General features: G+C 46.3%; 1 protein-coding gene across 1 annotated transcript in view; it reads left to right on the forward strand.

Annotated features, from left to right (window-relative positions):
- The window catches only part of arhgap15 (Rho GTPase activating protein 15), a gene marked incomplete at its 5' end in the record, with an annotated part of 54,774 nt that overhangs the window by 30,938 nt on the left and 8,357 nt on the right, over nt 1-15,479 (forward strand). The window contains 4 exons of the mRNA XM_080019525.1: nt 1,054-1,188; nt 2,890-2,988; nt 5,843-5,920; nt 7,500-7,634. Of these exons, the coding sequence (XP_079875651.1) occupies nt 1,054-1,188; nt 2,890-2,988; nt 5,843-5,920; nt 7,500-7,634 (447 nt within the window). The remainder of the gene's footprint in view (nt 1-1,053; nt 1,189-2,889; nt 2,989-5,842; nt 5,921-7,499; nt 7,635-15,479) is intronic.

A 15,479-nucleotide genomic window follows, 5' to 3' on the forward strand; every position in this document is an offset into this window, starting at 1 on the left:
GCCACGCCCTTGTGTGTGGGTTGTATTCACATACTTCCTCCTACATTTACTCAAAGTGATGAAAGACAATACATTCTACCACATTTGATGTTATTATTATGAACAAAAAAATACTTTCAATAATAATTAAAAATCTGAATTCAAACATTTAGTTCCATATCAAAATGCTGTGCGATAATGAGGTTTATTGGAAAGTTTTATTTTAAACAGTATCATCAATAATTAATAAACAGGGGGAAAATGACTTTAGGTGAACACTATCACAAACGTAAAAGGACCATGAAGCATAGTCAATAAATATTTATTAATTTACTTGTCAAATTTTGTGTTTATTAATTAATTTGTTTGTTTGTTTTTAGTTTATTTATTTATGTATTTATTTATTGATGTGTTAATTAATTTACTATTTATGTATTTGTTTGTTTGTTTATTTATCTATTTACTTATTTTAACAATTTCAGATATTATAATTATTATAATTATTATTATTGTTATTGTTATTGTTGTTATTTTTATATATCATTATATATGTTTTATTCAAATATTTTGATTATTAATATCGATGAACAGGTCTCTTAAGGTAAACAAGGCATTGTTTCTTTTTATTTAGGTGTGAATTTGAACAATTTATGGAAACCATTCCTCCAAGATGGTAGAACAAAGGCGGCCTGAATGATTACAAGAATTCACGTGAACAAATTTAAGGAAAGAATCATCACGCCAAGCCACTTCCCTCAGCACCGTCCCCAGAACGGTGTACGAGCAACCGTCAGAGTGTGTTAAAAACAACAGGCAGTCGGGGGCTCCGCCATTGGAGTTCGAATCAAATTGACAAGCCCTGCCAGCTACAATCGGATTGATCCGTTTTCATATTCGTGAGTCCCGCTCTCACTCTCGTAAGCTTCTTGCGTTTGCGGTTTGTTGGAGCTCAAAAACCCATAGCGAGGGAGAATGACAATGTGTCTCACATTAGCCCCTTCCACCGGCGCAGTCCGACACTTTTGTCCCACATTGGAAGACATGTTTTTTAGTTTTATTTTTTCCCACCCGCAGACATGTTTGCCAGCTCCAAGCTGAGGCACAGCGTTTCGGACAGCGCCGACAAGAGTGGCGTCAAGAGCCGGCTCAAGAAATTCATCATCCGTCGACCGTCCATGAAGACCCTGCAGGAGAAGGGCATCATAAAAGGTGAATCGAATAAAAATGTCCTCCCCCAATGGAGGGAAAAACACGAGCTCACTGGTCATCGCATTATTCACGTTATCGCCTATCTCTCCAGCCGCCAAACAGCATTCCTTTTTAACGCAACGCTGAGGAGTCATTCTCTTAGGTTACAGAAAGTTAGGACTCCTATGGAGATTAAAGTTCCGGTTATTTTTCCGCAGTCATTCCCCCGCGTTAACGCGGTGTAGGAGAAGAAACTGCTTTCAGAGTGCTGCTCCTCTTTCATAATTGACTCTTACCGTGGAATTTTCACCCCTAATAGGTCTTACAGCGATTTCCAAAACCGTCTCCCACCCCACCCCACTCCCATCGCCGCACATTTCACTCAAAGAACAACGGCGATAGATAAATTAACCCGACAATTTTATTTCCTTTTTTTTTTTTTCTGCTTTTTTTTTTCTTCCCTCGAACAAACCCCCGTCCGCGCCGATTCCGGGGGCGTGCGAGCGGGCACATTTCCTCAAAGGGGGTAACTAATTTATTGAGCTCACGGTTGAAGGAAAATACACCATTAAAGGGCATATTTAAGCACATTTGCAATCCTTAGAAGAAGGTAACGGTATTTGGGATTTCCCCCAGCTTGGAGGAGACCCTTTAATGTTGTGTCCACGGGACAAACGGGAGGATCAAAGGAGGGAGGACGTTATTGACGGAATAAATGAAATACTTGTGGATTAAGGAATAGGGGGCAGGTGGCCCCCAGACTGTCCTTTTTGGCAAGAGCTGGTGGGCAAGCCACTTCAGAGAGAGAGAGAGAGAGAGAGAAAGAGAGAGAGCGAGAGCGCTTCCTCAATTCACCCCCCCCCCCCCCCTTCCTCCCATCCTCCTATCATTCTCCAGAATGCAAATTAAATCCATGCGACGGGAGGGTTATTTGAATTCCTTTAGGAGGGGTAATTTCGCTCCATCCCCCCACAACACACACATTCCCCCCGCCCCCCCCTCTTTTCGCTTATCTGGCGAGCGCTGGTGGAGAGTGCATTTTGTATGCAAAGGTGCCTCGCTCCGAGTCATTTATGTATTTGGTGTGCCCTCCCCTCTCCTTCCCCTCCAGTGGATAAACAAGAGGGGGGCGGGAGGGGGTCGATCTTTGATGTTGCGCGGGGCCGCGAGACGCTGCGCCCCGCGCAATTCGGAGAGGCAACCTCATCAGCCGGTGTGAAAAATCGGCCCGTGGTTCCCGCCCGGCGCGCGGCTAACCCTGGGCTCGTTGAGGCCGCGGCCTTCCTATCGATAGCCGCAGAGGGCCTGCTGGTACGACTTCAGAGAGGTCGTCCCAGCAGAGTCAGTTGGACAAAAGTTCGAGTCATGAAGCAATGGAAAGGTTGGGAGACGGCAAAGGGGACGCATATGAGGTACTGCCCCTGATTAGAGTTTAGCTACCGGGGAGGGGGGGGGGGGGGGGACCCGAGGATAGGAGAGAAAGGTTCAAAAAGTATTCAAAGTTACAAATCCTACTCTTGGCCACACAAAGTCTAGCAGCGGAGGGTGTAGCAATTGAAATAACGATCTGGCAACAAAAGAAAGATACTTCTGTCAAAGGCATTTATTACTTGACTGTTGCTAATTCCCCTAATTCAGACCATGCATTGAGTCGCCGACTGGGGCTTTTGCAGGGCTCCAGCTTTGCTCTTATTCTAATTCGTTCTCTCCGTTCCCTTCCAGATCGTGTGTTTGGCTGCCACTTGTTGACACTCTGCGAACGCGAAGGAACCACTGTGCCGGCATTCGTCAAGCTCTGCGTGGAAGCCGTTGAGAAGCGAGGTACCCGGCCGTTCGCCACTCTCCCCTTCCTGCGTGGGAAAGAGATTGAAACCCACGATATCCGTGTGGGAAAGAGCTTTCAAGCGCTTTCCGCTCCTGTATAAGGAGTTTGCCGTCCTGACCGAGGCCCCCGTCCGGCCCTAGTGTTAGGTCCGCTCTTCATCTCCCCGTGACGCCATCGTTCATTTAGCATTTCGCGCCTGTGTTTACAACGTCTTTACGAGTTGTTGACATTGGCCCAGCTCATTCATTTGAGAAGGAGCACGGCATGGAAGTTCCAGGGAGAAGGTCCGGGTCATTGACTTATAGCTTTCCCAGGCCTCCCCCCGATCACCAGCGAGGTTCTAAAGACATTGGAACCCAAGAGGAACCCCCCCCCCCCACCCCCCTGCATTCCCCAAAATCGTTCCAGCTTCCAAAAAACAAAGTCCACTGCAGAGTGTTTATAACACCCCTTCGAAAATTGTCGAGTGAATTATGTGTTTGTGTAATGGGTTCTGTTTGCGGCTTTGGCTGAACGTTTGTTCGGGACTATTAGTTTTCTTGGGGTAAAGAAAATAGATATATATAAAAAAATAATAATAATTGTGGCGGCCTGATAAACTTGGCCGAGAAAACAATACTCATTAAAGTGCTTTAAATCTGGTAACTATGGTAATTACGATTTAAGGCTCTGTGGTGTTTGTTGATCTGCGGTGGACTTTGGTCAGTAAGAAAACAAACGGTTCAACACGTGTCGAGGAGTCACAGCGAGGGCGATTCTGAAGGAGGAGACGGAGGAAAAAAAACAAACATTTGCTTCCCACTCTGCAGTCGAAATGAAGGGCCTGACGGAATTGTACTCTCACCTCTGTCTCTCAGGCCATTTTGACATTTGTGCCACAGTGGAAAGGGTGGAGTGGGGTGGGGGTGGGTGTGTGTGTGGGGGGCGGGGTCGGTCCTTTTTAAAACAGGACATTGTCAGGCACTGTCTCCTTTACTTCAGGCCAGCACTGTCCTCAAGTTCGCCCAGCAGTGGCACAACACTTTAGTGCCACTGTCCACAGGCCTTTGGAACGCGGACATTCATTAGTGCAATCAATATAAAGGGCAGAAAACGTCACCCTGGCTACCTCTGCTCAGAGTTACCCGGCTGTGACAACACTGTCCCCAAAATGACGGTGGCCTCATTCCACGCCTCAGGCTGCAGAAAGAAGAACAAAAAAAAACAAAAAAAAAACCCCGGAGAGGCCGTCTCACGGAATGCACTCACGTTTTTGTCTTCGCCGAGTCGGGTTGTTTTGTGATACTATGGGGATTTTGTACCTGCGCTGTCACATAGCGCTTAAATCATACGGGAGTTATTCTGTAGGCTGTACTACAAGTACTATATATTAGGGCTGTCAAACCATTGAAGTAATTAATCACGGTTTATAGCTTGATATTTACAGGATTAAAGTAATTAATTACGATGAATCGCAATTTAAAAATGTAGTCAATTTTGACCCTGAGAAAAGATGTTTCTGTATAAAAAGTAGTGCATTAAGTTATGAATTAATCCAAATGTGCTTAATGGCATTATCCCCATAAACAAGCTGCCATCGTTCTCCTATTCCTTTGCACTAAGCCTGCTGCTAAGACAAAGACGCCAGTTTACATTTCTGTATGTATTCTGTATTTCTGCATATACAGTATAAAATAATTATTTTGCTGCAGACCCCCTCTTAAAAGAATTACCGGCATTAAAAATGTATCTCGTTAACGTGTTTTAGCACACAACTGTACTAAACATACAGTTATAGACTTGAAATGCCTAACTTCGAATGAATGTATATGACTTGAATAGACATTGTTTTACAAAGAGAGTCACATAAAAGAAAATAAAAAGAGTTCATTTTTAGACCGGGGACAATGAAAGCATGACAGGCCGTCAGCTGGACCGCCATTGAGTTGGTTTGGCAGACTGCGAGTTGCGTACTTGGATGCATTGCAGAATGGCAGCCGTACTCTGTAATCAGAGTAGTGCTCAAACTCTCCCAGTGAAATGGAGCCATTTGGCCCCTTCCGGGTGCCTGACTAGGCTCACCCACGGCTTATCCTACAGCGCTCCATATCGACAGGAATTGAAAACCAAAGTATTACAAGTTAATTTCTTCATTTTTTTGTCATCTGAATTCATGTTTTTGCTTTGATTGTGTGTATTTGTCTTTCAGGTGATGCCATATGTGCCACTCTACAATATTCAATATAGCCATTGTGAATTAAAGTAGAAAGTTCGACTTTTCACATATTTTAATTGCATTATACAAATAAGAATATAACAATAAATTGTTTCTTTTGAGTATGTAAACTATAAACCAAAATCTGCTCGTTAGATAAGTGTCATGCTGTCGTTGGAATTTTTCAAAATAATGCAATAGATTTCAAAAATATATAAACCTAAGTCGAAAAAAAAACACATGCACACATCAGAAAGTTACATTTGTATTTTTCATGTAATTCATCAAAATTGTTATATACAATATGGCAACAAATGATTTGTTATTTATTGTTGTTAATTATTTTTTTTCTAGCACGGACACTGAAAACCAAGAACTGCCATGAATGTAGTTCAATTTCATATGACCTGGAAATCAGTGGCATCACACTATAGTTGTAATGAATATATTACAATATATCATTTCTGATGATTGTTGATATGTTTCTTGATTATTTTGTATTTATTTTGTTAGTTTTATTTTATTCAAATTTTAATTTATTATATGTATATATTTATTTGATTATTATTATTGTTATTATTATTATTATTATTATTATTATTCATAATATATTTCTTGACTATCTTGATATGTATATATTTGTTTATATCTTCCAGGGCTGGAAGCCGACGGTATTTACAGAGTGAGCGGCAACCTCGCCACCATCCAGAAGCTGCGCTTCATAGTGGATGAAGGTTGGTGAAGGAGAATCCTTCTCTTACCCCTTGAGCGCACACAACTCACCACAACTTTAGTTATTTATGTCACAGTGGCGAGCAAGGTACTTAAGTTTGTTCGAAAAGTTTCATGTTTTGTACCCGCAGTATCGAATCGAAGCGCTTTAAATTGCTCTAGAACGAACTCGCCAGCAGAGGAGCCGGTACCTCGAGGACAGAATATTTTATTGGGCTGCATGATAAATATTCTAAACCGCAACTCCCTCTCACCCCCTGAGAGAGAAAAATGAAAAATAAAAACCTTGATAGAAACCATTATACAGCATATCCATTCCACTCCCTCTGAACATCAACCGACGTTTCCATGTGAGGTGTTCCGGGCCACGGGGAGATTTCTCGCCCAAACAAACAGACAAATAAACAAACAAACAAACAAACAAACAAACAAACAAACAAACGTCAAGGGACCTCGCAGACCTCACCGCCCATTGCGAAAAATCGCAGAACAAGCACCATCTGTAACTCCAGGCGGTTGCCGGAAGCGATGTAGTGAGTGACATCACCGACATTTTGGCCCTTTCTGTCACGGAGGCGCCACGTCCGTTCCACCCGCTGGTTCCCTAGCTCCAAGGGAGAACTTCTGACAGACTCAGGGAGTGGCGGGGCGGGGGGAAGAAAATACTTTTTCGTGAAAATAACGTCGGGTTTCGGGTGCACGTCCTAAAACACTCGCAGCTTATGAGCACGTAAGCACGCGACACGTTCTACCTTTGAGTTTGCCTCAAGTGACAGTCAGTGTCATCTTCCTCCCCCCTTCTTTAGCTGCCAGTGATGTACAGTCCAAAGCAAAACATGACTCTAATACAAGGAGCTTAGAGGTGTCAAGCGGATCAACCGGCTAAAACTCAAAAGTTTGCACCGCTCTGTCCTTTGACAGAAACAAGCGCACCCTGGGAAGGAACCGTCGTCAGCCGTCATTCTCCTGCAAAGCCTAGGTTTTATACATTTTCTTTCTCTAGGTGCAGGCCAACAGCTCCCAACGCTCGCACTACATGGGGTTTAAGCCTATTTCCGAGCAAATGCCCCCGCCAAAGCGACTCCTCTCCGCGCAAATTATTCAGCACGTCCCCCGTGATACTGCGTGATTATGTTTGCTGCAAAGGGTAATTGTCTCGGTAGGTGAAGGATGGCATATTTCCAGCGCGGTGTACATCCTGATGTGACTTTGTGCGAGGGGAAACGCGCCCTCAGACCTTCCGGGCCTGTCAGCTTGGCTCTGGCTCAGCCGGCGTCCCCTCCCCCGTCTTCCGAAAAACCCGCCGCCCGTCTACCTGCCGGCCCGCGTCACCGCCAGGGGTGCGGCGTGGTCTCAGCCCTATTAAAACCGAGCGGCGTCGGCGGAGGGGTTATTTGGCCTGGAAATAGGGAGAGGAAACATGTGGCGCAGCGGCGCTCTGGGCAGCCAGGGGGACGGCCGGCTGTTAGCGAGCGCCGCTGTTAGCAGGTAAACATTAGCATAGTAATTAGCCCCGGCTAATTCTCCCAATTAAAGCCGTGTTGTTCCCTCTGTCTCCTTCCCCCCTGGTGTTCTCCCCAGAGGAGGAGCTCGACTTGGACGGCAGCCAGTGGGAGGACGTCCACGTTGTCAGCGGCGCGCTCAAGATGTTTTTCCGCGAGCTGCCGGAGCCGCTGTTCCCCTTCCGGTTCTTCGAGCCGTTTGTGGAGGCCATAAGTGAGTAGAGAGCCCCGGCTGCTGCGCTCCTGTCAACCGCCGCCAGGTTTTGCGCGGCGTTTCCCGCCTTTCCGGATCATCCCGGCAAAGGCCCCCCGCTGCGAGTCACCTTGCCAGTCCCTGTGACTGTTGCAAAGCGTCCCCCCCTTTGACTGGGGGTTCTTATTCATCAGACCTTTTTTTTTTTTTTATTACAGAGCCGATATCACAATGATTCCTGGGTAATATGTCAGAATGGTACTTGATATTCAGCCAAGGCGATATTTTATGCAGTCTTTCCCGGCGTTTTACATAGTAACACATTCATTGGGCCCTGCGGTGTATTAGCCTTAATCCTGTTTACAGTGTGCGCCTCTGTTTGCCTCTAGAATCGCCGTCCCTCAAGGCAGCTCGGTTTTTAGACTAAACTCTTTCTCACTCCGCGAGCCAGAGAGTGAGAGCGAGGGACCACTGGGGATTGGGCTGATCGGCAAAGTTGATGTTTCCGCTATGCGCATGGAGGGGGTGGGAGGGGGGGGGGGGTCAATGGGGCGTCCGCCGCGCCACCGGTCAATCACGGATCCACGCGCGGCACTGAGTCTGATTGGTTTAATAAATCATGGAACTGGGACGGAGATAGGAGAATTTTTTTTTTGTCTCGTTTTTTTTCTCCCCTCTCTCCAGAATTCCACATTTTTCTTCCTCAGTTTTTAATGAAAGTTGAATTGCGCCCCAGCGTCGGCGGATGAAATGAGCTCCCATTCAGAATTCTAATCAAACGGACCCCCCCCCCCCCCCTCGATGTACGGTGGCATAATTTCATGACGGTTGAAAGTAAAAGGTAATCATAATATATAAATGAATGAAATAATGTATGAGGGAAGGAATGAATAGATAAAGGAACGGCAAGGGCAAGGCTAACAATTGTTTGACAATGACATTATTTTGGTTGAACATCTCTACTTGATCTCAAAGGGTCGTGGTACCTGAAGGACAGTCGCATCCAAAGGGGTCAGTGCCGAACAGCCCCGTAGCCCCGACCCCGGCGGGGGTTGGGGATACTTTCGCTCCGTCGGGCACTCGGAGGGCTCAGACAGAAGCTGTCACCAGAGCTTCGCGTCTCGCCGTCCCGTCTCACCGCTCAGTTAAGGCCCCGGGGGTTGGGGGGGGGGGGGGGGGGGGGGTTGGGCACGGCCCCGCTAACCTTGTCCAAACAACGCCAGGAAAGGTTGGCGTCTGGCACCGAAGCGCTACCTGAGCCGCGCCTTGTGTTTTTTCCCCCCGAGGGGTCAAGCCCTGGGCCAGCGGTGTCAGTTGGTTTTCAGTATCGTGACTGGAGGAAGGCGATACTCCAGACTCCGGCCCCCAGAAGGGCTCTCTCGTCCGTCGCGTAGCTTTTATGGTAATATCGAGGGTCGGCCCGAGCTCGGTTTTCAATTGTGTAAATATATTAAACGTTCACTTACCAAATGTGGGGCCACCTAAGTTATATGAACCCTTCAGCAAAAACTCAGGGTTCCCGCCTATGCCCTCCCTCCCCCCCAAAAAAAATAATACTCTCCCAGAGACCTTGAAAGCAGATTGCCAACAATCCCAAGGTGGTGGCGTCGTAATTTGGCAATAAATATTTACATGCTTCAAAAATGTAGGCCAGAATACCCACTGGCGCTCAAGGTGGTTCCATCCAGTTAATCAGATAAGCGTGCGCTGGGTTGATGAGCCGCAGACAGCGTTTAGACAACTAATTACCAGCGGAGGAAGCCCCTCGTAGCGGGAGGTGTAATTAGTCTAACCTGCTACGCGTTCCTTGCTCCAACCCTCCCAGATCAAACGGCCATGGGAGGAGGAGGAGGCGCGGATTCGGGACTGAACGCAGCGGCGGTACTGTAATACGAGAGGACGCCTTCAAGAGCGCGAGCGAGAGAGCGAGAGAGACGTGAGCAGATGTTTTGCCGGAGCACCACCGTAGTTCGTGTTCTAAATGCACCGCGACGCTTTGTACCTTGTCGCGATGTGACGGCCCCAATTGAGCTCCGCGCCGCGCGCGCTCGCTCCACGAGACCGCTGCGAGACGGGGGGTCGGAGTAGGCTGGCTGAGACGGCTGCGTTGGGTTCCGAAGCAGGAGGTGCACTTCAAACGACGGCAGCACAAAAGACGATGGAACCACCGGAGAACGAGTCCCAGAACACCGCCGGCAGGATACTCGACAGGAACTCACTGAGAACTCGGCGGTGAAAGCGGCGCGAGCTCGACAGTGAGAGGATGTGCTTTGTGAAAGTGGCTTTGCTTTAGATACAGATGGAAAAAAAAAAAAAAGGAGAAAATTGTGAAATCAAACTCAATGTCATTTATTGACAGTACCTGTATTTTCTCAAATAGTGACCGGGGCTTTTATTTACCTCAGCTGCCGTCTGGGTGCCGTGCTCCTCAAGATAAACACGTCTAAAATAAATTTGCCTTATCGGTTTTGTTGGGAGACGCGGGAATGGACGCACATTCCAACCGTCCTGATCCAAGGCGGAGTCGGGTTAAAAATGTTTGTATCAAACAAGTAGAAACTAACGAAAAACAATAGATCTGAAATAAAAACGCAGTCGGACCGGAACACGGGAGCTGCACGGGATGCGCGGCACAGAGCTGGAGGAGAAAAGTCACACACACACACTGACTCACATTCAGCCTGGTTTACCATTTTTCTATTTGGGGAGATACGGTATCTATGAAACATGCTCTGAAAAAAAAAAACCAAACAAAAAAAGAGAGCTTGTTGAAGAGAGAAAAGGAGGTGGTTGAATGACAGGGAGAGGGAGGTTGAAGTCCGCCCCCTGCCGTGACGCAACGGCATTTGGGCCAATCGCGACAAGGGGAGCTCTCACAAGGAGACAAGGTTTGCCTCGGGGGCTTTCAACTGAGAGCACAGGAAGAGCCCAGATCACCGCCTAAATTTCTTATTATCTTGTACTGAATACGTCTTTTTGGTCCAAAAGCTCTTCTTCTTTTTAAGTGAACCTCACCTGAAGCAGGTGAACCCTGTCTGGGTTCTAAAGGAAAACAAGTTGTGGTGTAACCAACTTCCACTTACTGTTGACTCTCCGCCACTTGGCCATATTTCTTGACAACACGTTATTTTGCAGCGCCAAACTTCCCTCCGGGATTTCATCTATTTAACCCTAATCTATAATTATCATATTAAAAACCAGAGAACCAGCTCGTGTCAAGGGCCCATGTTTGGCAGCGCGCGGTCAAAGAGCCCACCAACGGCACTGGCGGGGTCCAGCACCGGAGCCTAAATGCGGGTACGCGACTGGCTGCCCCATCCATCAGCGTGGCGGAACGGGTCTCCCCGGGTCGTCCTCCTGCTCCTCCTCCTCCTCCTCATCATTAAGCGTGCCGCGGCGGCCATTTTGGCTGCATCCATTCTGGATGCTGTGGATTGTGGGCCGCGGTGAAGCCGCATTGCTGGAAACGAGAGATTATTGCGCGCTAATTGAACCCCCCACCACCACCACCACCACCACCACCCCGGTCGACGGGGGCCGGGGGTTGGGATTCAAATTAGGCGATTTCCAAAACTTTGCCCGTCCATCTTCGACCGGATGCAAGCTCGTTTTGTTCGTGTTCTTGTATTTTAAACCCGCCCCCCCCCCTCCCCGCCCCGCCCCAACACGCTCTCTCAACTGCTTTGATCTGTGTTTCATTTCTTTGAATTCATTCTCTTGCTACTCCTTTCTTGGCACGCACAGATGTACCGCCCCCCCCCACCTCTTGGTTCAGTATGTTGTTGTTTTGTTTTTTTTGGAGGCGGGGGGGGGATCCTCAGGTGGGGCCCCATGCTCCCCCGCCCCCCCCGCTCAGTCGTTCTGTTCATTCCGTTCGTTCCGTTCGCTCTTGGACGGCTGAGGGGAGCAGCTGTGTTTGCAGGCCACGATCCTGGCAGCGAACGTGGCAGAATCTATTATTCATGTGGCCCCAGTATCGGAGCTGGGGGGACTGGGGGGGGGGGGGGTCTGGAATCTCCAGCCACCTGTCTCGCAGACAAGCGTGCCTTTTTGTTCCGCCGCGAATCAATGCGAGAGAGCGGAGAAGAAAAAACAAAAACACACGCGCACGCACACACACACACACACACTGATGAACCCAGTAGATTATAATCTTTTTTTGTTGTTGTATTTTTTTTATTATTATAATTTTTTTTTTTTATCTTCGTCGAGCGCTGACATCGATGTCGCCCTTTGAAGAGCCCCGCCACTAAAGCCACCGAAGCCACCGAAGCCACCGAAGCCACCGAAGCCACCGCGTTTGGGGCTTTTTCCGTGTCGCCGTCGTTTTTGTTGTTTATAAACCGGGATTTTATTTCTAATTAATGTGTAAAAAGGACTCTGAGTTCTCTCTGTCTGCATGTGTGTGTGTGTGTGTGTGTGTGTGTCTGTGTGTGTGTGTGTGTGTGTGTGTGCGTGCGTGTGTGTGTGCGCGCGCGTGTGTGCGCGTGGTTGCCTGACCTTTCCTGCGTTTTCCCGTTCTTTGTTTTTTTTTTTTTTGTTTTTTTTTTTTGTTTTTTTTTTTCCTTCTCCCAGAAATTAAAACTGGGGAGCGTTCGAGAAAAAAAACGCCAAAAATACCCTATTATTCTGTTATTCTGCTAATTCAAAAATGCTAATTAGGAAAAAAAAAAGAAAGAAAAAGAATATATCTTTTCTTTTCACTTTTCACCGTTTGCTGTTTGGGTCCTCGTCTGTGCCCTCGGTAACCATGGAAATGGGAGTCGTGAGTTGGTAACTGGGCCACCCAGGCAAGAACAGATAGCGAGAACGCCGCTCCGCCGCCATCGGGGCGATGCCAGGGACTTTCTTTTTTTTTTTTTTTTTTTTTAATTCCTCTTTTAGCCAGATTCACTCCCTTCACCCCACAGACACAGTGGAGGGAGGGGAGTGAGAGTGGAGTCAGGACATCTGTCGTTGGCCTTGCGTTCACCCGTACCTGTATCGGCCCCATTCAGCCTTAGACCCGGATACTGCTCCGTCTCTGACACGCCACAAATCCTCGATCAACCCGCATCGCATCGCACTTTCTTCCCATTTTCCCAGGGTTTTTTGGGGCCCGGCGCGCCATACACCATACACATATTTCCGATCATTTCGGGATCGTTCTGGTCCTAGTTGGGTCCGGTCCGATCCGTGCGCTATCTATCTGCGGGTCAGCTCCGGGTAGCGCGCCACCTCCATCTGCTTCAAAGAGCGTTTATTGTACATATTTATGATCTGGCCTAGTTTTGACGAACCGTCGCTTTCAGGGAGAAAGAAAGGAACGTAGCTCCTACTTTTGGAAACGTACCTCTGCCATCTATTTTTTTTTTTTTCTGTTTCCCAGAAATGATGCACAGAGACTTATTGAGCACAGCCGAGCCATTATCAGTCAGATTGATTATTCACTTGTTCCTAATGAGTATTCATTATGTTTGTGTGTTTTCTTGCGTTGCCGGGGTGTGGAGTGAAGCCCTCCAAAGCATAAATATGCAATGAAATGAAATTAATAAATTCCGCTGCCGTGCCCCCCCCCCCCACGCGTTTCTAATTGCCCCCCCGATAATTCATTCACCTCCGATCACAATGACACCTTTTCACGCCGGGAAAAAAAAAAACGGGCGGTTTCCGACACCGTACTTCACTCACGTACTTACTTACTTACTTATTAGCGCAAGTTCTTTTTATAACTCTTTGAAAAACTCCAGCTCATTTGCATGCCAAGCAAAAGCTGGCCGTGCAAAATCGTTTGAAATGCAAAAACACATCTAGTTTCTATATTTCATCAAGGAGCGTTTCATGTTTAATAAATTACAGGCGCCGTCCCTCTAAGACTTTGTTATTCATTAACCAAAAAGCACACAATTGGGATCCATTTAAAATCTTAATCACGACCTGCAGGATTATTTGCTTTCTGCTAATATTTGCCTTTGACGGGGGGGGCGGGGGGGGGGCTTGTTGCAGCCGGCTGTCTCTGAGACGAACCAGGTCTCCGTGTTTGGAATGGGATTAGACGCACACACCGCTTTTTTTTTTTTTTTTTTTAAGGTGCCGAGTGTGTTTCACTGTTCACTGTGATTCACTGTGTCGCCGATTGAAACACTTATCTGGGGGAGGGGGAAGGGGGGGGTGGGGTGAAGAAGAAAAAAAAAAACTTGAGGCGATTGTCTGGTTAATTAATAGAATTTACACGGAATGGATGAGCAAAGGAATTTGGTGGGTATTGATTTTTTTATGTTTAGAAAAGGACATTCCTGGTTGTCATGGTATCAGTAAAAATTATACATTATGATAATAACAGTATAATAATGATAATGTATGATTAATAATAATAACAATAATATATTGTAACAATATCATAATAACAATAATAATTTTCATAATAAAACAATAGTAGTAACAATAATAATTTTCATAATAAAACAATAGTAATAACAATAATAAAGTAATGATAATACTTATCTAATGATAATTGTATAATAATAATAATAATAATAATAATAATAATGATCCATGGATAATAACAATAATAACAATTTGGAAAAATAATGAAAGCATAATAATAGCAATAATAATAATTGTAATCATAATGTTAATAATTAAATCATGAAAAAAACAATATAATAACAACTATAATCATGAATTATCAGCATAATCCTAATAATTTTTTTAAAATAATAATGATGAAATTACAACAATAATAATTATAGCAATAATCATAATCATAATCAGAATAAAAGTATGTTTCATCATGGATTACCATGTGGATTACACACTGTCCATTATACCACAGGGATTATACCACAATGAATTTTACACCCGCCCCCCCCCCCCCCAGACCTAATTACTGGACCTCTACACAACACAAGCATCCGATATCCTCATCATGCGTTTCCTTTTGATGTAAAAAATCCACCTTGCGTTATAAATCTCTTTACATTATAGCACTTGCAATTGCAGTACTTTGACAATCGCAAATGCGCTTGTTTTTCTAACTGTATATATGATCGGCTTATATCTTTGATACTCCCAGAAATGGCCATTTTCCCATGTGGATAATAGAGTGGGATCTATTAACTGAGTGTGCGTAAATACCAAATGTCTAGATGTTTTGGTCGTCGCTTGTTAAGCCGCTATCTGGGTATGGACTCCTGCCACGCTGATGCCAGGTCGGTGTTTTTGGTGTTTCCGCTCTCCTCCAATGCAATACACCTCGCCGGCGTATTGGATTTCGATCGTGTTTGTTTGTGCTGCGTGGCGAACGGGTCTCGGCGGGGACCGGGTAATGGTCTCCTTGTCATAACAGACCATAAATCACTCTGCTCCCTCAAGGTGCCCAAAAAGCAGCCTAATACCTCGGCCTGGGACCCTGTTCTGACATGACTAATGTGCATTTAGCCTTCTGCGGGTTACTGCCCCTTCTACCACACATTTTCTCAGCCCTGTTGCTCCGTCATTCGGGGAAGCTTGACTCTGGACGTGTGTCCGTCCGTATATACTGAGCCGTTGCTAACGTGTTCCTTCTTTTCGCCGCTTCTTCCGTCTGATTAGTCGGAGTGATTCAGCACATTCAGCGGTGTCCGGTCTTTAACTATTTCGCCCGTTTTAAATTAATGACGGCGTCCCTCGCCATCTGTCCCGCGATGCGACGGTAGGCTGAGGGGCATCTCCAATATGTCCGCCACCAACGGCAAAGTAATTAATGAATCAGGTCCGCGGTGCCAGCGATTACGCAGAGACGAGATTAAATATTTCAGAGCCTACTCGGGGATGCCACCGATAGGTTGTTTGGCGGCAGCAGATGCCGGCGAAGTGATGGTTTTTGATCCTCCCGCCCGTTTGAAG

This window comes from Zeus faber, assembly GCF_960531495.2.
Source record: "Zeus faber genome assembly, chromosome: 18".
Lineage (NCBI taxonomy): Eukaryota > Metazoa > Chordata > Actinopteri > Zeiformes > Zeidae > Zeus > Zeus faber.